The 24240-nt window shown below is 46.7% G+C and overlaps 1 protein-coding gene across 1 annotated transcript in view; it reads left to right on the top strand.

Annotated features, from left to right (window-relative positions):
* Nucleotides 1-24240, top strand: part of grk3 (G protein-coupled receptor kinase 3) — a 160212-nt gene that overhangs the window by 117894 nt on the left and 18078 nt on the right. The window contains exons 10-17 of the mRNA XM_056290885.1: nt 5043-5121; nt 6180-6310; nt 12557-12651; nt 13991-14098; nt 15485-15551; nt 19396-19496; nt 19901-19967; nt 23194-23289. Of these exons, the coding sequence (XP_056146860.1) occupies nt 5043-5121; nt 6180-6310; nt 12557-12651; nt 13991-14098; nt 15485-15551; nt 19396-19496; nt 19901-19967; nt 23194-23289 (744 nt within the window). The remainder of the gene's footprint in view (nt 1-5042; nt 5122-6179; nt 6311-12556; nt 12652-13990; nt 14099-15484; nt 15552-19395; nt 19497-19900; nt 19968-23193; nt 23290-24240) is intronic.

Raw genomic sequence — 24240 nt, 5'->3', positions numbered from 1 at the left:
GACATGTCACAAGCCTCATGTAAGCACACAACACATGTGACCCTCCAAGCCCAAAACAAGGTAGCGCGAGGTCAAGAGTGCGGGGGGGGGGGTCTCAAGTCCCCTTTGCTTTTCATCATTCCCAAATGATGTATATAAGTCTGTGTGTGTTTTGTGCATACACACATTTATAGCCCGAGCCATCAAGGCTGCTCTGCATTTGGCAAGAATCGGGCCGGTTCTTGTGTAGGGATGTCCTCATCAACTGAAGTCACGGGGCTGATAGTCCTCATCAACTGAAGCCAAGGGGGGAGCTGATAGTCTGGGGGCAGATTATCCTCTATTATGAAAGGGCTCAAGATTCAAGATTTTTCCTCCCCCTTCGTTGAACCCTGGCCAGTCTGAGCTGCCTTTTTGGTTTTCCTTATCTTTTTTAGTTTTGGCACGACTGCGTCACTTGGTGGGAATGGGTCAAAGACTGAGGTTGAAGACCAGCTCTGACAACAGCTAATGAGACTGCAGCTCTAGAGAAACAGTATTGCTTTGTCAATGTAAATGACTACTGACGCAAACAAAGAAAATAACATTTAAAGACAACGGCTCTTGTAGAGTCACCTTTACTCTTTAAAGACAATAGCTCTTGTAGAATCACCTTTACTCTTCATGTGTAGTATGAACTCTTTGCTGCAGCCATCGCTCAAGCCCCATCTTCCTCCATGTACAATGTCCTGACTTCTGTTCTTGTTGAGTTTGGAGCAGGGTGACAACCATGCAGACTACGCTAACTACTTGTTGGTGCTCCGTGTTTGGGTTTTGCTTGTACTTTGTCCTGCAGGCTAATAAGGGCGCTCTTGTCTCTCTGTTCTTCAGCACTCTCGGTTCTTCAACTTCCTTTTTGGACCAACTTGTTTCCACCACTACTACTACTACTACTACTACTACTACTACTACTACGCTTCTCTCTCTCTCTCGTCCCTCTCTTCTTCGGCACTCTCAGTTCTCCAGCTTCCTTTTTAAGCCAGCTTGTTTCCGTTACTACTACTACCACTACCGCTACTACTACTACCACAACCACTACTACAACCACTACTACTACTACCACAACCACTACTACAGCCACTACTACTACTAATACTACCACTACTACTACTACTACTTTTGGTTGCTCCCATTAGGGGTCGCCACAGCAGATCATCCATTTACATTTACGCAAGATTTCATGTAATTTGAGATGACGTGAAGAATCAGGCCAATGAGTCTCCATGTGTTAAACCCTCAATCCATGTCATCTAGAGTGAATGTGATCAAGACGGCAGGCAAAACCGATCGTTAAGACCACCCTTTAGGTCCTGAAAAACCTGCATTGCCAAAGACTGGTTCAGTCACCAAGTGTGTGGAAACCTTAAGTGGATTTGTATTTGCATTTCAGTCACAGATATACACTTAGTGTACAGAACATTAGCGATGCTGTCCTGATATCGCAATGCACATCCTCTTACCCTCAAAATAACAACAGAGCATCATCAGGGCATGGCCTCAACAAGGACTGGAAAGAGTTACACAGGGATGCTGGCTCTTGCAGACTCCGAAGCTTCACACTGGAGCCCAAACAATAAATAGGCGTGCCGATATTATCGACCGATATGAGCTAATTGCCGATAAATGGGTATCAGCTTTTATAATGGCAGATAAATGACAATTAAGAAAGAGGCAGAGAGACACAAGATTGTCGTTGCGTAGTTTTTAACTCCACTGTTGACAACACGTGTTCAGAATGCCACCAATCTCAACAATCGGCTGACCCAGAGTTGGGCAGAGTAGAAGTTAGTTTTGAGTTGGATACTTGACAGACATTCACTCTGGATCCAGCAGCTTGCCCTGTGGTTAACAGCGAGCGCTTGGGAGCTGAGTTAACCGTCCTTACTGCCAACACTGGGTGAAATCGAGTAAGAAGAAGCCGCAGGATATCTGTCGAATATTCAACTAAAAACTTACTTAACCATGGTGCAGAGTCGCCCACAATGGAGATCATGCGTGTTCAGGGTAAACTGACAACTGTCACATGAAATACACGACTTAAATAATTATAAATATCCCCCATCACTTCTCCTTTTAGCGTAAATAAGCCTGAAACCATTCATGTCAGCCATGCCTGGTTTTGCTGCAGTAGCGTGAAAGTCGGTACCATCAGTCCCAACATAAAAATGATGTTTAACATTATGGTAGTTAAGCAGTGTAGGCTAAGCTGTTGACAAACTTGATGTAGGTTTATTTGTGAAACGTTGTGGCAGTTCTAGCGATTAAACAAACAATGGTCTTATCATTTCTCCTTGGTTACTTCTAAATATTCTCTGGCAGCATTGCTTACAGCAGCTTATAACACTGTCCACTGCTAAATGAGTTTAGCCACAAAGCTAGCTAATGCCATGTGCAAGACCGCTAACGTTAATGAGCGGTTAAACTATAGTCCATCCATCCATTACCCAAACTGCTTATCCTGCTCTCAGGGTCGCGGGGATGCTGGAGCCTATCCCAGCAGCCATTGGGCGGCAGGTGGGGAGACACCCTGGACAGGCCGCCAGGCCATCACAGGGTTAAGCTATAGCGTTTAATTATTCTGCCGAAGCAATGGTAAATAATGTCTGTGACTCTCATGTCTGTAGTTACAGTCAGTGTGTTGGAAATGATTAAAGCAAGGGGACACGTATATGAGCGTGAGCTGAACGAGTATCTAACATGGCTTTGTAGCCAAACAAAGTTAGCTAACTTCTCTTTCAAATGTGTAGTATACCAAAGTTGCAAGACAGTCATGCAGAATTATATGCATTCAGCAGCAGCGTTTACTGTAGGTCACGGTATCAGTTTACTGCACAGTTTAAGATGGGTTGGGGTAAGAGCTAGCTAGTTTTTATGACAATAAGGCGTGTTTGTTTTTAAACGGAATTATGCCATGTTATTTTGCCGAGGACTCAAATAACAAATGTCAGGGAAAATCTTTGTGTTTCTGAAAAAAATGAATATCAGCCATTATATCATTATCGGATTTCGATTTCAATATTTTATTTTTATTTATTTATTTCATTACTTTATTGATCCCCGTGGGGAAACATTTTTTTGGATTTAAAAATCCGATAATGATATATTGATGATATATTGGCTGATATTCTAAATATAAACTTGAATTAAGCGTGAATTCGCACCACCATCTTCCCCCACACCAGAAGCGGAATTTTTGTATGGGTATTTTTTCCACCAACATTGTACTCGCTTGTCAGTTGCCTAACTGCAATATATCTGTTGCTTTGTACAATTTGTGTCAGCCTCACTTTAACTCCTTTGTGTGTCGGCATTTTTTCACCACTGTTCTGCTGTTGGTTGGCTGTCCTCTGAGTAGTAGATCTTTCCAGATACCCACGAGACAGTGTTGACTGTAGAGAAAAACAAAAGAATTGTGAGAACCGGTTACGTTTGTGTACATTCATTGGCAAGCAACGCTTGATGCTGACACCATCACACTATTTTGTTACAGTTGATTGACTAAATTATACCACCATTGCTTTGTTGTGCAATGGTGTGTAACTCAAAATCCTGCTCACAAGCTCACCAATAGTGAGTAAGGAAACTAGCTGCAAGTGGTAACCCCTGGTGAAGTCTCAATAACTGACCCATGCACAGAAGCTGTACTTTTTTATTAGAATGTAGCCTACACTCTCATGTAACCTGACGAGAGTGGCTCGTATCCTCAAGGTTCAGCTCTGACTTGAACCTGTGTTGGTAAGTGTTTAGGTGTGTGACTTATTAAACATTTTTAAATGGGAAGATGGTGGCGTGAATTCATGTTTGCAGCGGCCTCACCCAGTACCGTCCATGCAGTGTCTTTATCCACGTCTGCGTCTACGTTTGTCTTCGTTTGATGACCGAGAGAGCTGGCGCTGGATCGGCTGGGAGAGCTTGGTCTGCTGCGTCCTGTGGGCCCAGGGACCACGGCCCTGCCCAGAGTGGTGCCCGAAGAGGAAAGACCTCGGGCGGGCGGTCTGATAGGACATGGAAGCAGGGCAGGCTAGGCTAACTGTTAGCCCATGCAGACCGGCAGGTCTAATAATGAGTGCAGTCTGGCGGCGACCACACCTGGCGTTGACTGTGGTGTTTTTGATGTCATGGTGTGGAGTGCAGGGAGGTGTGTCGAGGGTGTCTGGCTGGGAGAGCTGGTGTTGGATCGGCTGTGGGAGCCTGGTCTGCTGCATCCTGTTGGTCTAAGGACCACAGCCCTGCCTGGAGCTGCGCCCGAGGAGGAAACACTAAGGGCGGTCTGACAGGATGCGGAAGCGGGGCAGGCTAAGCTAACTGCTAGCCCATGCAGACCGGCAGTTCCGACAGTCATCCTGGCTGGCGTTCGTTCTCCTGGACAGTGATTTTGTTGTTTAGTTTAGATATATGCATTAGTTTGGATATGTGTGTTCTTGTAGTTTTTGAATGTTCTTGTCTTTGTGTTGTACTGCTGTGGGCTGGGGGAAATGGTGTTTCGTTTAATTTCATGTGCGCAAGTGCATGAAATGAAAGGACAAAAGTGTTCCTGGTTGCTGATAAATGTGTTAAAGTTTCCGTCTTCCAGAGCACTCGATTTAATTGTCTTTGCTGTTAATTTCTGTATCCTGACAATGAGTGCAATACCTCTTTAGTTCGTAGAATTACTGTACTGCCCATAAGCGATTCAAAATGTGTCTGAATTACTTATGGACATCATGTGTAGGTCATCATTACGGCAGTAAGCCATCCAGTATCCAGTAGGGTGAGAATTCTGTCGTACTGGAAGCAAATGGTGGAGTCAGGACCACAATCTCCAGAACTACATCTTGAGTCTGGCTGAGGGTAGTAAGAGAACAAAGATGAAGGCTCAGATGTTATGATGGCCATGTTGGAGCCAAGTGCTGGAATTATGCCTCAGTGTTTATCTCCTGAAATATACACTTTTTGGAAGGATGTTGTAATGACAGTAGTGCTGATAATGCGTTGTCATGGTTACCTGTGTTTACAGTTAACTTTTTCCCTCTTCATCTCTCTAGGACTGCCCATTCATCGTGTGTATGACGTATGCCTTCCACACCCCTGACAAGCTATGCTTCATCTTGGACCTGATGAATGGTACATAGTGGCTTATCTCTTAACACCCCTCTGCCCCGATCCTCTGGTCTTGTCCCGTGTCAGGAAGATTGGATTAGCCTGCCCTGCAGCAGCCAATCAGGACAGTCCTCTCTCAGAGAGCTGAGAGTCAGGGGACCTGTGACATCACTGGTGACATGCCACAGATGTGCAATAAAATCACTTATACATATCAGGTCTCCTAATGTCAATGTTCCTCTGAAACCATGGAGAAGTCATTTCCATGTCTGGCATGTTTGTTAGTTGATATGACCCAGTTTAATCCAGGTTATAGCGAGGCTCTGACCTCTGTTAGGGGCTACATTCAGCATAATTCCAACTAATATTTCCAATCATGAATTATCCCTCTAATCAAGAAAGCTATACAGTGTTTCAGCCTCTCTCTTTACATCTATAAATCCTCCGTTCAAGTCAGTTCATATCAAGATTGGGATCGCCGGTTCGAATCGCCGTGTTACCTCCGGCTTGGTCTGGCGTCCCTACAGACACAGTTGGCCGTGTCTGCAGGTGGGAAGCCAGATGTGGGAATGTGTCCTGGTCGCCATACTAGTGCCTCCTTGGGTCGGTCGGGGCGCCTTTTCAGGGAGGAGGGGGAACTGGGGGGAGCGTGATCCTCCCACGCGCTACGTCCCCCCGGGTGAAACTCCTCACTGTCAGGTGAAAAGAAGCGGCTGGCGACTCCACGTGTATGGGGGGAAGCATGTGGTAGTCTGCAGCCCTCCCCCGATCAGCAGAGGGGGTCAAGCAGTGACCGGGATGGCTCAGAAGAGTGGGGTAATTGGCCAGATACAATTGGGGAGAAAGGGGGGGAGGGTCCAACAACAACAAAAAAAGATTAAGAGCTTTGGAATCTAAAAATCATTGGAAGCCTCATCAGTTATTTTCTCTACTTTGTGATCAAAGCATGAGTGTTAGGAGGTAATGCTTACTCATGGCATTTATTTCTTGGTGTGTGTGTGTGTGTGTGTGTGTGTGTGTGTGTGTGTGTCTGTGTCTGTGTGTGTGTCTGTGTGTTCGTGTGTGTGTGTGTGTGTGTTTAGGAGGGGACCTGCATTACCACCTGTCTCAACATGGTGTGTTCAGTGAGAAAGAGATGCGTTTCTATGCGGCTGAGATTATCTTGGGCCTGGAGCATATGCACAATCGCTTTGTTGTCTACAGAGACCTCAAGGTACACTCTCCACTTCACTCCCTTTCACTACTCTCCACTTCACTCCCTTTCACTACTCTCCACTTCACTCCCTTTCACTACTCTCCACATCACTCCCTTTCACTACTCTCCACTTCACTCCCTTTCACTACTCTCCACTTCACTCCCTTTCACTACTCTCCACATGTCTCCCTTTCACTACTCTCCACATGTCTCCCTTTCACTACTCTCCACATCACTCCCTTTCACTACTCTCCACATCACTCCCTTTCACTACTCTCCACATGTCTCCCTTTCACTACTCTCCACATCACTCCCTTTCCCTACTCTCCACATCACTCCCTTTCACTACTCTCCACATGTCTCCCTTTCACTACTCTCCACATGTCTCCCTTTCACTACTCTCCACATCACTCCCTTTCACTACTCTCCACATCACTCCCTTTCACTACTCTCCACATGTCTCCCTTTCACTACTCTCCACATCACTCCCTTTCACTACTCTCCACATCACTCCCTTTCACTACTCTCCACATGTCTCCCTTTCACTACTCTCCACATGTCTCCCTTTCCCTACTCTCCACATGTCTCCCTTTCACTACTCTCCACATGTCTCCCTTTCACTACTCTCCACATCACTCCCTTTCACTACTCTCCACATGTCTCCCTTTCACTACTCTCCACATGTCTCCCTTTCCCTACTCTCCACATCACTCCCTTTCACTACTCTCCACATGTCTCCCTTTCCCTACTCTCCACATGTCTCCCTTTCACTACTCTCCACATGTCTCCCTTTCACTACTCTCCACATCACTCCCTTTCACTACTCTCCACATCACTCCCTTTCACTACTCTCCACATCACTCCCTTTCACTACTCTCCACATGTCTCCCTTTCACTACTCTCCACATGTCTCCCTTTCCCTACTCTCCACATGTCTCCCTTTCACTACTCTCCACATGTCTCCCTTTCACTACTCTCCACATCACTCCCTTTCACTACTCTCCACATGTCTCCCTTTCACTACTCTCCACATGTCTCCCTTTCCCTACTCTCCACATCACTCCCTTTCACTACTCTCCACATGTCTCCCTTTCACTACTCTCCACATGTCTCCCTTTCACTGCTCTCCACATGTCTCCCTTTCACTACTCTCCACATCACTCCCTTTCACTACTCTCCACATGTCTCCCTTTCACTACTCTCCACATGTCTCCCTTTCACTACTCTCCACATGTCTCCCTTTCACTACTCTCCACATGTCTCCCTTTCACTACTCTCCACATGTCTCCCTTTCCCTACTCTCCACATGTCTCCCTTTCACTACTCTCCACATGTCTCCCTTTCACTACTCTCCACATCACTCCCTTTCACTACTCTCCACATCACTCCCTTTCACTACTCTCCACATCACTCCCTTTCACTACTCTCCACATGTCTCCCTTTCACTACTCTCCACATGTCTCCCTTTCCCTACTCTCCACATCACTCCCTTTCACTACTCTCCACATGTCTCCCTTTCACTACTCTCCACATCACTCCCTTTCACTACTCTCCACATGTCTCCCTTTCACTACTCTCCACATGTCTCCCTTTCCCTACTCTCCACATCACTCCCTTTCCCTACTCTCCACATGTCTCCCTTTCACTACTCTCCACATGTCTCCCTTTCACTGCTCTCCACATGTCTCCCTTTCACTACTCTCCACATCACTCCCTTTCACTACTCTCCACATGTCTCCCTTTCACTACTCTCCACATGTCTCCCTTTCACTACTCTCCACATGTCTCCCTTTCACTACTCTCCACATGTCTCCCTTTCACTACTCTCCACATGTCTCCCTTTCACTACTCTCCACATGTCTCCCTTTCACTACTCTCCACATGTCTCCCTTTCACTACTCTCCACATGTCTCCCTTTCACTACTCTCCACATGTCTCCCTTTCACTACTCTCCACATGTCTCCCTTTCACTACTCTCCACATGTCCCCCTTTCACTACTCTCCACATGTCTCCCTTTCACTACTCTCCACATGTCTCCCTTTCCCTACTCTCCACATGTCTCCCTTTCACTACTCTCCACATGTCTCCCTTTCACTACTCTCCACATCACTCCCTTTCACTACTCTCCACATCACTCCCTTTCACTACTCTCCACATCACTCCCTTTCACTACTCTCCACATGTCTCCCTTTCACTACTCTCCACATGTCTCCCTTTCCCTACTCTCCACATGTCTCCCTTTCACTACTCTCCACATGTCTCCCTTTCACTACTCTCCACATCACTCCCTTTCACTACTCTCCACATGTCTCCCTTTCACTACTCTCCACATGTCTCCCTTTCCCTACTCTCCACATCACTCCCTTTCACTACTCTCCACATGTCTCCCTTTCACTACTCTCCACATGTCTACCTTTCACTACTCTCCACATGTCTCCCTTTCACTACTCTCCACATGTCTCCCTTTCACTACTCTCCACATGTCTCCCTTTCACTACTCTTCACATGTCTCCCTTTCACTACTCTCCACATGTCTCCCTTTCACTACTCTCCACATGTCTCCCTTTCACTACTCTCCACATGTCTCCCTTTCCCTACTCTCCACATGTCTCCCTTTCCCTACTCTCCACATGTCTCCCTTTCACTACTCTCCACATGTCTCCCTTTCACTACTCTCCACATGTCTCCCTTTCACTACTCTCCACATGTCTCCCTTTCACTACTCTCCACATGTCTCCCTTTCACTACTCTCCACATGTCTCCCTTTCACTACTCTCCACATGTCTCCCTTTCACTACTCTCCACATGTCTCCCTTTCACTACTCTCCACATGTCTCCCTTTCACTACTCTCCACATCACTCCCTTTCACTACTCTCCACATGTCTCCCTTTCACTACTCTCCACATGTCTCCCTTTCCCTACTCTCCACATCACTCCCTTTCACTACTCTCCACTTCACTCCCTTTCACTACTCTCCACATGTCTCCCTTTCACTACTCTCCACATGTCTCCCTTTCCCTACTCTCCACATGTCTCCCTTTCACTACTCTCCACATCACTCCCTTTCACTACTCTCCACATCACTCCCTTTCACTACTCTCCACATGTCTCCCTTTCACTACTCTCCACATGTCTCCCTTTCACTACTCTCCACATCACTCCCTTTCACTACTCTCCACATCACTCCCTTTCACTACTCTCCACATGTCTCCCTTTCACTACTCTCCACATGTCTCCCTTTCACTACTCTCCACATGTCTCCCTTTCACTACTCTCCACATGTCTCCCTTTCACTACTCTCCACATGTCTCCCTTTCACTACTCTCCACATGTCTCCCTTTCACTACTCTCCACATGTCTCCCTTTCACTACTCTTCACATGTCTCCCTTTCACTACTCTCCACATGTCTCCCTTTCACTACTCTCCACATGTCTCCCTTTCACTACTCTCCACATGTCTCCCTTTCCCTACTCTCCACATGTCTCCCTTTCCCTACTCTCCACATGTCTCCCTTTCACTACTCTCCACATGTCTCCCTTTCACTACTCTCCACATGTCTCCCTTTCACTACTCTCCACATGTCTCCCTTTCACTACTCTCCACATGTCTCCCTTTCACTACTCTCCACATGTCTCCCTTTCACTGCTCTCCACATGTCTCCCTTTCACTACTCTCCACATCACTCCCTTTCACTACTCTCCACATGTCTCCCTTTCACTACTCTCCACATGTCTCCCTTTCACTACTCTCCACATGTCTCCCTTTCACTACTCTCCACGTCTCCCTTTCACTACTCTCCACATCACTCCCTTTCACTACTCTCCACATGTCTCCCTTTCACTACTCTCCACATGTCTCCCTTTCACTACTCTCCACATCACTCCCTTTCACTACTCTCCACATGTCTCCCTTTCCCTACTCTCCACATGTCTCCCTTTCACTACTCTCCACATGTCTCCCTTTCACTACTCTCCACATGTCTCCCTTTCACTACTCTCCACATGTCTCCCTTTCACTACTCTCCACATGTCTCCCTTTCACTACTCTCCACATGTCTCCCTTTCACTACTCTCCACGTCTCCCTTTCACTACTCTCCACATCACTCCCTTTCACTACTCTCCACATGTCTCCCTTTCACTACTCTCCACATGTCTCCCTTTCACTACTCTCCACATGTCTCCCTTTCACTACTCTCCACATCACTCCCTTTCACTACTCTCCACATCACTCCCTTTCACTACTCTCCACATCACTCCCTTTCACTACTCTCCACGTCTCCCTCTCACTACTCTCCACATGTCTCCCTTTCACTACTCTCCACATGTCTCCCTTTCACTACTCTCCACATCACTCCCTTTCACTACTCTCCACATCACTCCCTTTCACTACTCTCCACATCACTCCCTTTCACTACTCTCCACATGTGTCCCTTTGACTGCGCTCCACATGTCTCCCTTTCCCTGCTCTCCACGTCTCCCTTTCACTACTCTCCACATGTCTCCCTTTCACTACTCTCCACATCACTCCCTTTCACTACTCTCCACATGTCTCCCTTTCACTACTCTCCACATCACTCCCTTTCACTACTCTCCACGTCTCCCTTTCACTACTCTCCACGTCTCCCTTTCACTACTCTCCACATGTCTCCCTTTCACTACTCTCCACATGTCTCCCTTTCACTACTCTCCACATGTCTCCCTTTCACTACTCTCCACATGTCTCCCTTTCACTACTCTCCACGTCTCCCTTTCACTACTCTCCACATCACTCCCTTTCACTACTCTCCACATGTCTCCCTTTCACTACTCTCCACATGTCTCCCTTTCACTACTCTCCACATGTCTCCCTTTCACTACTCTCCACATCACTCCCTTTCACTACTCTCCACATCACTCCCTTTCACTACTCTCCACATCACTCCCTTTCACTACTCTCCACGTCTCCCTCTCACTACTCTCCACATGTCTCCCTTTCACTACTCTCCACATGTCTCCCTTTCACTACTCTCCACATCACTCCCTTTCACTACTCTCCACATCACTCCCTTTCACTACTCTCCACATGTCTCCCTTTCACTGCTCTCCACATGTCTCCCTTTCACTGCTCTCCACATGTGTCGCTTTTTCCCATGCCTGACTTGTCCACTGCTCTTATATCTTTTGTCTATCTTAAAATAAAGTTTTGTTGGGCGTCCAGGTGGCGTGGTGGTCTATTCCATTGCCTACCAACACAGGGATCGCCAGTTCTATTCCCTGTGTTACCTCCGGCCTGGTCGGGTGTCCCTACAGACACAATTGGCCGCATATGCAGGGGGGAAGCCGGATGTGGGTATGTGTCCTGGTCGCTGCACTAGCGCCTCCTCTGGTCGGGTGGGGCACCTGTTCAGGGGGGGGGGTTGGGCTGAGGAGAATAACATGATCCTCCCACGCACTACGTCTCCCTGGTGAAACTCCTCACTGTCAGGTGAAAAGAAGCGGCTGGTGACTCCACATTTATCGGAGGAGGCATGTGGTAGTCTGCAGCCCTCCCTGGATCAGCAGGGACCGGGACGGCTTGGAGAAGAGTGGGGTAATAGGCTGGATACAACTGGGGAGAAAAAAGGTAGAAAAATACAACAAAAAAAACAAAAACCTCAACACATTAACATGCCCTGTAATGGCCTGGCGGCCTGTCTAGGGTGTCTCCCCGCCTGCTGCCCAATGACAGCTGGGATAGGCTCCAGCACCCCCGCGACCCTGAGAGCAGGATAATGGATGGCTGGAACATTACCATTGCCTGAATATTAATATGCATCCTAAGAACTTTGAGCATTAATTGGTCTCTAACTATACACAAGCCAGAGAAGTGTAATATGACTGTGGTGTTCTTAACAACACAGTAGACCTGTGTTTTACTGGTTCTCTGGTTTTCCTCCATTTTCCTTGTTTGGATTGGTTGCCATAATAATAGATATACTTTGCTGAATATGAGGGAGCAATTTTGATAAACAGTGGAAAGTATTGCAGATAATACTTTGAGGCTGTATGTGTAAGTAAGTCATGTTTCTTCGCCGAACCGTGGAGGATAAGCAGGACAGGAGATTTATTTTATTGTGTCCTAATTTGAATCTCTTTAACTTCTTTCTTCATAAGTGGAAATTGGGATTTAAGTCATGAATCAGAGTGGTCTCAAACAATGTTTCCTGAATGATTATTATTTTTCTCTCATACGCTCCATCGTAGTCTGCCTCACCTTCTCTCTCTCTCTCTCTCCCACCTCAGCCAGCTAATATCCTGTTGGATGAACACGGTCATGTCCGTATCTCTGACCTGGGCCTTGCCTGTGACTTCTCAAAAAAGAAACCACATGCCAGTGTGTAAGTATGTATGTATGTACACCGATCAGCCAAAACATTAAAACAGGTAAGTGAATAACACTTACTATCTCGTTACCATGGCACCTGTCGGGGGGGGGGGGGTATGTTAGGCAGCAGGTGAACAGTCAGTTCTTGAAGTTGATGTGTTGGAAGCAGGAAAAATGGGCCGGCGTAAGGATCTGAGCCACTTTGACAAGGACCAAATTGTGACGGCTAGACGGCTGGGTCAGAGCATCTCCAAAACAGCAGGACTTGAGGGGTGTTCCCGGTGTGCAGTGGTCAGTACCTACCAAAAGTGGTCAGTACCTACTAAAAGTCGTCCAAGGAAGGACAACTGGTGAACCGGCAACAGGCTCATGAGTGCCCAAGGCTCATTGATGTGTGTGGGGAGTGAAGGCTAGCCCGTCTGGTCCGATCCCACAGCAGAGCTACTGTAGATCAAGTTGCTGAAAAAGTTAGTGCTGGCTATGATAGACAGGTGTCAGGACACAGTGCATTGCAGCCTGCCGCGTATGGGGCTGCGTAGTCACAGACCAGTCAGAGTGTCCATGATGACTCCTGTCCACCACTGAAAGCACCTACAATGGACATGTGAGCATCAGAAGTGGACCATGGAGCAATGGAAGATGGTGGCCTGCATGGTCTGATGAATCATGTTTTGTTTTACACCATGTGGACAGCCGGGTGCAAGTGTCTCGTTTACCTGGGGAAGAGGTGACACCAGGGTGCACTATGGGAGGAAGACAGGCCAGCAGAAGCAGGGTGATGCTCTGGGCAATGTTCTGCTGGGAAACCCTGGGTCCTGGTATTGCAGACCAAATACATCCCATCATGGTAACGGGATTCCCTGATGGCAGTGGCCTCTTTCAGCAGGATAGAGCACCCTGCCACACGGCACAACTTGTTCAGGAATGGTTTGAGGAACATGACAAAGAGTTCAAGGTGTTGCCTTGGCCTCCAAATTCCCCAGATCTCAATCCGATAAAGTGTCTGAGGGATGTGCTGGAAATACAAGTACAATCCATGGAGGCCCCACCTCCCAACTTACAGGACTTGAAGGATCTGCTGCTAACGTCTTGGTGCCAGATACCAGAGGACACCTTCAGAGGTCTTGTGGAGTCCATGCCTTGACAGGTCAGAGCTGTTTTGGCGGCACGAGAGGGACCTACACAATATTAGGCAGGTGATTTTAATGTTTTGGCCGATCAGTGTATAGGTGCATTCTTATTATATATGTAGTTGACCCCCCGTAAAAAATAAATAAATGGCATTTTACATAACAGCACTGCAACAGAAGTTTACATGTAGTGATGAAATATGGTTATGGTGTGTCTCTCAGTGGTACCCATGGTTACATGGCTCCAGAGGTGCTTCAGAAGGGGACGGCGTATGACAGCAGTGCTGACTGGTTCTCCCTGGGCTGCATGCTCTTCAAACTGCTGCGAGGGTAATCATTAATTTCCCTTTTCTTTCTTTCTGTCAGCAAGCCTGTGAAGGCTGATTTTATTTTTCCCTCCAGCTCTGCCTTTCACTTTAATCCTCCTCTTTCTTTCTGATGAAGCTTCCTCTATCCCCGACTTTCTTTCTTCCTCTGCATCTTGTGCGTGTTTGTGTTTGTGCGTGTGTGTTTGGTCTCGAGTGTCTGAATACCAGAGGTCTGGGCTCGGTAGGTGAGAAACCAGGAGAGGGATGTGTTTGTATGGGTTGCTAGCTGTGATGTGAAGGAGGGGAGAGAAAGAGGGCATGCATCTGCACGTGAGGGAGTCTGACCTGTCCTCCCACTGATGTGTGGGTCCGTGTGTTTGAACATGGTCAAAGAAGAGGGGGTATTGGTGTGTGTGTGATGTGTGTGTTTGTTTGCTTTATGGTGCTTTCACACCAAACATTGGCACAGAGCAAATCAGTGGAAAGCGGTGATATAGTGCGACAAGCTGCTGCTTCGCCCCAGAATACATAGAATCAGGGAATCAGGGAACCTGGAATCCCTGATTCCAGAATACATAGAATCATGGAATCAGGGAACCTGGAATCCCTGATTCCAGAATACATAGAATCAGGGAATCAGGGAACCTGGAATCCCTGATTCCAGAATACATAGAATCATGGAATCAGGGAACCTGGAATCCCTGATTCCAGAATACATAGAATCATGGAATCAGGGAACCTGGAATCCCTGATTCCAGAATACATAGAATCAGGGAATCAGGGAACCTGGAATCCCTGATTCCAGAATACATAGAATCAGGGAATCAGGGAACCTGGAATCCCTGATTCCAGAATACATAGAATCAGGGAATCAGGGAACCTGGAATCCCTGATTCCAGAATACATAGAATCAGGGAACCTGGAATCCCTGATTCCAGAATACATGGAATCAGGGAATCAGGGAAAGTGGCGCTTGCTTGAGTGGAGAAAGTTGAGAGTCAAACATGTTCACTTTCAACTTGTCAGTTTCTGTCAACTGCAAGAATAAGTCCATATGTAAAACTGTGCTCAAGCATGCACTGGCAAATGTGCTGGAGTGCTAATGTTAGCCCGCCAACATTAGCTTGGTAGCCAATGGTCAGGTGACCTTCCTGATGATGTCATCAAACTAGCTTCATACGATTCTGTTTCGCTTTGTGTGAACAGAAACGCTACATGTGACATCAAGTTTGGTGTGAACACACTGTTAGAGGGGTACATAGAAAGCAATGATGCACTATTCTTCTTTTTACGTTTTTTTCCTTACATTGACCTTGCATCTTCCCATATCATCTCACCTTTATGTTCTCCCTTTTTTATTCCAGTAAGGTGAGGCAAACCCCCTTTCTCTTTTCCCTCTTGTCTCTAGACACAGTCCCTTCCGACAGCACAAGACCAAAGACAAACATGAGATTGACCGCATGACGCTAACCATGGTAAGACTTGAGTGCTAAATGTAAATACTCAATAGCTTACTAGTCACTGGAACAGGGTGGCACAAACACACAAAAGTATGTACCCACATCACAAGAAGTCCCTAGTGCACACAGAGCAAAGCAAACAGGCAGTGAGTCTGTCACAGGTTCAGCCCATGTTTACCTTACAGAAATACTAAAAACACATACATAAGGATGTCCGGGTGGCGTAGCGGTCTATTCCGTTGCCTACCAACATGGGGATCGCGGTTCGAATCCCTGTGTTACTCCTGGCTTGGTCGGGCGTCCCTACAGACACAATTGGCTGTGTCTGCGGGTGTCCTGGTCGCTGCACTAGCGCCTCCTCTGGTCAGTTGGGGCACCTGTTCGGGGGTGAGGGGGAATAACGTGGTCCTCCCACGCGCTACGTCCCCCTGGTGAAACTCCTCACTGTCAGGTGAAAAGAAGCGGCTGGTGACTCCACATGTATGGGAGGAGGCATGTGGGAGTCTGCAGCCCTCCCCGGATCGGCAGAGGGGGTGGAGCAGAGACCGGGACGGCTCGGAAGAGTGGGGTAATTGCCCAGATACGATTGGGGAGGAAAAGGGGGGGACTTGGAGCTTTCAGGGCACAAGGGGTTGAATACTTCTGCAGGGTCCTGTGTCCCCCACCCTTATAAACAGCACAATGGCATATCTGTGAAGAGGGAACGACCATCCCTGAAACGGGGGGGGGGGGGGGGGGGCTAAGAGTACAACTGTCACCATCTTACAATGTTGTGATGCAACTATTCCCCAGTCCTTTGTGAATACTACACATGGACATTGTAACTCCGGGTAATGGTCACGGTCATTTGCATATGAGGCCGATTGTTGTGCTCATTTGTTATGCCACCGTGCTGTTTATAAGGGTGGGGACACCTGCTAAGATTAATGAATCGTTTTTGAGCCCCAGAAAGTTGAATCAGTTCATCGGGACACAATTGTATATGTCAAGGTTTCTTTGGTCAGCCGTTACGCAGCTGTGGTGTTTATAAGGGTGGGGATACCTGCGGTAAGCTGAGACTGACGAAGTGACTTCTGAGTCACGAAACGTTTCACCCAGTAAACGTTGTGCCCACATAAACTGATGGCTGCTCATGTTTCTACATAAACGAAGGGTGGTGTATGGATATCACAGTGCTGAAGAAGTCATGCAGCCCTCACTTAGAGACTGTTTTCCCTGGCTGTAAACCATTCTGTTAGGGATGCAGCGATACCGACACCAGCATCGGGTATCGGTCCGATACTGTGTGCGTGTACTCGTACCCGTGATCATAAAACTGCCCCGATACAACAACACCCGATACCACTTTACATCAGCGTTACCTTCACCTCTCAGTTGAGCAGGTAGGCGGTGGAGGAGCAGCAATGTCAGCTGGGTGGAGATATTTCCAAGTAAACGATGGGGACAAAAGTAAAGCCGAAAGCAAATTATGCTCAGCAAAATTTAGTGGCCAATCGCTCCCTATTCTAGTTCAAACACCCACCCTCGTACTGCATGCGTTCACCAACTCATCTCTCCGACCGTCAGTCTCGAAGGAGACGCCTCGCCACTTCCGTGACAAGGTGAATCCAGGCCGAACCACTGCTTTTCCCCCCACACACACACACAGAGAGACGCATTCATGTGACGAACACAAGCTGACTCCGCCCCCCTCCCCAAGACAGCGCTGCCAATTATTGCTGCTTCATCGTGTCCGGCCATAGTCGGATCTGACGAGACCGAGGCGCGAACCCCGGTCCCCAGTGGGACACTGCATCGACACAAAGCCCATGCTTACACCGCTACACCACCGTGGATTATAAAAAACACAAAGACCTAGCTCTTTCAACACAAGCAATTTGATAAAACAACTGAAGAACCAACACGAGCCGAGTTCAAGGCGTTTGCTAATAGCAGCGGGAAACAGCAACAACCAACTTTGCAGCAAACGCTGCAGAAGCGAGAGGACACGTCCAGAGACAACCAGCAGGTGGGGGACAGAACAGCTGGAACATGCAGCTGGATGTTAGAATGTCAGTAACGACAATTTGTTGCACTAAAAGTGTGGTTATATTTTAGTGAAATGTGTGGCAATGCCATGTTTAAGAAAAGTATTGAATGTTAAAAGGTCAGTATGACAATGTTGTTACACTTAAGTGTGGTTATACTATAGTGAAATGTGTGGCAACGCCTTGTTTAAGAAAAGTATTGAACGTTAAAATGTCAGTATGACAATGTTGTTACACTTAAGTGTGGTTATATTTCAGTGAAATGTGTGGCAACGCCATGTTTAAGAAAAGTGTTGAATGTTAAAAGGTCAGTATGACAATGTTGTTACACTTAAGTGTGGTTATATTTCAGTGAAATGTGTGGCAACGCCATGTTTAAGAAAAGTGTTGAATGTTAAAAGGTCAGTATGACAATGTTGTTACACTTAAGTGTGGTTATATTTCAGTGAAATGTGTGGCAACGCCATGTTTAAGAAAAGTGTTGAATGTTAAAAGGTCAGTATGACAATGTTGTTACACTTAAGTGTGGTTATATTATAGTGAAATGTGTGGCAATGCCATGTTTAAGAAAAGTATTGAATGTTAAAATGTCAGTATGACAATGTTGTTACACTTAAGTGTGGTTATATTATAGTGAAATGTGTGGCAACGCCATGTTTAAGAAAAGTATTGAATGTTAAAAGGTCAGTATGACAATGTTGTTACACTTAAGTGTGGTTATATTATAGTGAAATGTGTGGCAACGCCTTGTTTAAGAAAAGTATTGAATGTTAAGAGGTCAGTATGACAATGTTGTTACACTTAAGTGTGGTTATATTATAGTGAAATGTGTGGCAACGCCTTGTTTAAGAAAACTTACAGCTGACTGTTCAAATGTCGGTAACGACAGTTTGTTACAGCCAGAGAATGAACAATGTCTGATGAAAATAAAACACATTTTCAAAGTAACTGTAAGAAGTGTAATGGCATTATTAAGTACTCATATCGGTACTCGGTATCGGCAAGTACTCACATGTAAGTACTTGTACTTGGTTAGGGTCGTTCTATTTGACAGAAAAAAAATATGAAATGGTAGAAAGTATATATATGCATTGAATTTACATCAGGATTTTGCACGGGATCATTTAGCCTGCTGGCATCAGTTATCGGTCTGACAGGTGGATCATGCCAGCCGGTGTCAGTGTTACACATGTGGGCTTTCATTGGACAGAGACAAACCGAAGGAGGTAGTAGCTTCCCCACATAAACAAACAGGCCCTGTTTGGCTAAACAGGGCCTCTAAACAGAGAGAGTATGGTCTTTTGCATCACAATAAATCCAGATTAGTGCTTTGATCCTGACACTTAATCTGATATATCCCCCTAATCCTTGTGTGCTGAGAGAGAGAGAGTGAGAGAGAGAGAAACTCAATCCCGACAAGGCTGGGCATATCTAGGAATAGCTGCCCTTATATGCTGAATGTTTATTAAACATGATGAATTATATCATTACATAAACATGGTAGAATCAGACAGAGTAGTGCATGAGCTACAACAGGAAGCAATGCATGAATTGACAGTTGGTTGAACCCAGGTGTGTGGACCAAATCTTCTGTGATGATGGCATGTCGGCTCTCTTATTTTCATTCCGTTGGTGTTGTGATCCACCAATCTGAAACATGTCTTTTCGATATCTGACACAATATTAAACTAGTAGAAAAATAACATTAATAAACTGGAGCAGAGACTACATTAAGATGTACAAACAATACTGATCTCTCTGTAAACCTCCCCTTTCCCTCTCTTTTTCTCCCTCTCTTCCTCATTTCTCCCTCCCCTTATCTGTCTCCACAGAACGTGGAGCTTCCAGACTCTTTCACTGCAGAGCTGAAAGGGCTGCTGGAAGGGCTGCTGCAGAGAGACGTATCCAAGAGGCTTGGGTGCCTGGGACGAGGGTATGATGCCCAGAGACGATATGAACTCCTTTACACATCAGTGCTTAATTTCATGGACATTGTAAACATGATCCATCAAATGAATTTGACTAGACATCCTCATTCAGTGTGAAAATACTGGGTGTAGTGTGCATACTCAATACCAGCATCATTATCATGAAACGCTAGGTATAAGATTTCCCATCTAAATTGAGTTAATAGGTCCCTCGCCATCCACGGTGATGGATGTATGCGGTACATACATTTGAAGGAGTTTTTGTCTTGGTATTCCCTGTCGAACACACTCACAATCTAACCACCAGGAAAATGCTACCACCATGTGTATGGATATGATATAACAAGTTTGAAAATTATTCTCTTGCCCTACCCCCATTCTCCTCTCTTTCCCACATGCACTTAAACAGAGCCCCAGAGGTGAAAGAACATCTATTTTTCAAAGGCATTGACTGGCAGCAGGTGTACCTACAGAAGGTGAGCTGTAGTAATTTAAGATGAATGACCTTTTTTTGTGAAACAATCACATTGTTGTTATTTTGGTCAGCTCTCTCCAGCTCCAAAGGATATCTTGTATAAGGGATCTTTTACATGGGCTTAATAGCATAACAATAAGTTAATTCTGGCAAGATAAGTCTTGTATACCAGATAACTAAGGATGAGCTGTGAAAAAGGCTAATTATTACTTTTAGATCCATTTTGGCCAGGTCAGGTAAGGAATCCCATTCCTTAGTTCTTTGATACACCATGTGGTGCAACCTGGACACATTGTCAGTAATGAACCCAGGGTCATCAGGTGTTTCGGGTCTTAACATCAGACACCCTCACCCGAGTGACCCAGCCAGGGTTGTGTCCAGGTAGCGCATTCATGCGTCACCACTCTTCACCCCACTTCATTGCCAAGATGTTCCTAATTGCTCTTCATTGCAGCCCACAAATTCCCAAGAGTCGCAGGACCCGGTCTAGAGACTGACTGGCCTGCAAAGGTCCTGCAGCCCACTTTAACCGGCTCACATTGGGCCTTTCACCCATTCCGCTGACACTCAGCTACCAGGTCTGCATACCTGGCTCTCTTCCTTTCTTGTGCCTACTCCATCTGATCTACCCAGGGGACAGTTAGCTCTAGCAACCACTTGCTTGGTTGCCAAGGACATCAGGACCATGTCTGGCCTGAGTGTGGTAGCTGTGAAGGTGTCCAGGAACCTCAGTTGTCTCCCTAGGTCGACCAGGAACTGCCAGTCCCTTGCTGATGCAAGCATCCCACCCTGAGCTTTTGTCTGGGGCTGGGGCTGGGGCTTTTTCCCTGCTCGAACAAAGGTGATGGTGCATTTTGTTGGGTGTTGCTGCTGGCTGTAGCTGATCCCAGTGCAGACGATGTCTGCTACTGCCCACAGAACTTGGTCATGGCACCAACGATACTGCCCCTCTCCCAAGGCCTTTGGACAGAAGCTCAGGATGTGCTCCAAGGACCCCCTTTTCTGGCAGAGTTGGCAAGCAGGTGAGTCTGCCAGGCCCCAGCTGAACAAGTTGGAAGGGCTCGGGAGGACATCATACATTGACTGGACTGGAACTTGGAATTGCTGTGATTCCACTTTCGAGAGTTCTGCCCAGGTGATCTTTGAGCCGGCTGTATGCTCCCACTTGGTCCAGGCCCCCTGCTTGCACATACCTACCATTCTGCTGTAGCGAGCTTCCTTCATCTCTGTGCGTACTCTCACTTCCTTGGGCTTTACCAGAGCACGGTCTTCAGTTGCTCCTGAGCCCGGCCGGACCAGTTGCCGCAGTGCCCATAAGTATGCTGTGCCATAACCTTGCCTCAGTCCGCTCAACTGGCTCCTGCGTGTTCCACTTCCTCCCTGTTCTGACCTCGATACCCGCAGAGGAGACTTTGGTGTCAGCAGACTGTCAGTAGAGCAGGACTTCTCTGGCTCGGGTGACCTTGAACTCTGCCAGACTGCTGAGAGGAAGCTGTTGCTTTGTGTTGTGCCCATAAAGGGCGATGCTGCTTAGGCTCCATGGCAGGCCCAACCACCTGTGCAGGGACTGGCTGATCTTTCTTTCGACGGCCTCCATGATGGTGATTGGGACTTTGTAGATTAGCAGTGGCCAGAGGAATTGAGGCAGGATTCCATGTAGACATATCCAGGCCTTGAATTTTCCAGGAAGCCCTGACTTGTCCACTGTGGAGAGCCAAGTGTTGAGGGTTACCACACCCGTCTTCTATGCATCCTGAAACATGAGGGACTCCTCCCTTCTCCACCGAGGTGTCTATGTAAGAGTTCTTCAGGAGAAATCCCATTAGGGATTGGCAACAATCTTGAAGAAGATTTACAGTCCACACTGAGGAGCAAGATTGTCCTAAATAGCTTGGTGTTGCTTGCGTTTTCCCCCTTAGGAATCCACACATCTTCTGCATATCTCCACTGCTGTGGCACCTTTCCCCTCCTCCAGATCACCCTGTAGATCTTACAAAGGCACTCCAGAAGCCTGGGGCACCTTTTGACGACCCTGTATGGCACTCCACTTTGGCCTGGGACGGAAGATGTTCTGGCCAACTTGATGACCTCCTTGATCTCTTTCAGTGTGGGTTCGTTGATGTTGAACAGGGAAGACTTGCCTTCCTGTACTGGCTCTCGAGTCTCCTCAGCCCGTGTCTAAGTTGGGCGATCTTAACTTCCCGTCAGTTTGGATTTGCAGTAGTCTTGGTGGCCCGTTTATCCTTGACACCGAACGTCTCCAAAGTGATGCTCATTATTAAGGTGCTTATTGTCTGGAGCCTCTGGTCTGCACCACCCTTGGCTGTTGCTTCAAGGGCTGCATCCACATCTTCGTCGAACTGGCACCACGGTGACTCTTTGTTAGCAGCAGGCCACAAAACCCAATGATGTTCTGATGGTCTACTTTTGGGTGGGGTGTTTCCGGGTCTAGCGCCTCCATCTCACCAGGTGCTGTATCAGGTACTTGCACTGTGCATTGCACCACTTGCTCCGTCCTCAAACAGCCCATGTTGGTCTGGTGGATCTTTAGACCTCTTGGGTTTTTGCAGACCTTTCCGCATCTGCAGACTGCGCTCCTAGTCATTTGCTCATTAGTTTGGGTCATTACCAGTATATCAGTCCATTTGGGGTGCTCACCCCCCCCCTCTCAGGCATCCCTTGGGGTATTTCTCTGAAAGGCTCTCAAAGCATGTTTGTGGATGCTCCATCTAGAGATCTGCAGCTTGGGGTGCTAACCCTCCCTGCCCGGTTGCCATCTCTCTGAGCTGTCCAGTGTCTCCAATTGTCACCACACTATTCACGGTTGTCATCCAGTCTTTTCCTGGAGGTCGCTGGCATCGCCATACTGAGTTAGTTCTTTGATACGCCCAGGTGCCTTTGATACATCCAGGTGGCACCATGCCACTTGGACACATAATCAGTAATGAACCCATACATCGGTCCAATGTAACACCTTAAAGCAACATATGATGGAGCCACACTTCTCAACGGTCCATCAGATGTTAACAGTTGCTATGGATACTTCAGAAAAGCAATACTTAGGGACTTTGGTAGCTGTTAAATGTTTTGTGCTTTCTCATATTTTTATTTGATTTCTCTCACATACCTTTTCTCCATTTCTGCTCTGTTTTATCTCTCAAAACTATCTCTTACTCTCCTGCTCCCATTATTCTCTTCTTCTTTTTCTCTCTTTGTTCCCTCTCCAGTACTCTCCTCCACTCATCCCTCCAAGGGGAGAGGTGAATGCCGCAGATGCTTTTGACATCGGCTCCTTTGACGAGGAAGACACAAAGGGCATAAAGGTAAAACACACTTAGACCTTTTTTCACCGCAGTTCCATTGATGAAGAGCAGATTTAGCAGATTTCAGATAATATTCTGTACTTATGTGAAACCACACCTTTGCAGAAAAGTTATACAGATTTTATTTTTGGAGAACTGTGTTCACTCTGGTCAAAATTGCAGCATAGAAAAACACAACGACAGATGATTAGTAGCAGAACACCAACAAGAAAAATTCAGTTAACAGAAAAACGAAGAAAACAGCAATATAATACGCTTGTATATGCACATTACACAAATCCCATTATGTGGCGTATCCTAACGTAATAACACCTTCAAGCTTAACGTACCAGTCTCTACCACAAAATACAATGCAACACTAATAACATACAGCAACATATCGTTATGCCTGAACCCACACTCGAACCAAGCACCTTGTTATGTAACACCTGCATACATTCAGCAGACTACATGTGATTTGATGTCATCTATTATCAATGTACCTGCATTTATTTTCGAAGTATTGTATGTAGACATCCCAGGTATCGTGGAAGCACTGAGGACGATTGCAAATCATGTTGTTTTGTTAAGTGCCATATAGGGCTTGCACAGAAAAGTTGACTTATCGACGCGTCGACGTCACTACCACAAGTCGACGCCTACCGGGAGACGTTGACGAGTTGTTGACCACTTTTTTTTCTTATTTTTTTTTTTTTCCTGTTCATACATTCTTATTCATACATTCTTCCTTGTTAATACTTTCTTAGAATTGTCTACAATTTCCCCTCCCAATTTGGTAGCCAATTGAACACCTATGAAATCTCCGACCCCCACCCCCCACCCCCCACCCTCGCAGCGACAAGCCAATTTGTCGCTCCTATGCGCCGGCCATGAGTCGTTGACCACATGATCACACAGCATTATTTTTTTCCGCAATCAGCGCAAATACGGTGGCCGGTGGGGGGGAAAATT

This window comes from Lampris incognitus, chromosome 12 (assembly GCF_029633865.1).
Source record: "Lampris incognitus isolate fLamInc1 chromosome 12, fLamInc1.hap2, whole genome shotgun sequence".
In the NCBI taxonomy this organism is placed as follows: domain Eukaryota; kingdom Metazoa; phylum Chordata; class Actinopteri; order Lampriformes; family Lampridae; genus Lampris; species Lampris incognitus.
The sequence above is the reverse complement of the archived record's forward strand: the minus strand, read 5'-3'. Positions and strand labels throughout refer to the sequence as shown.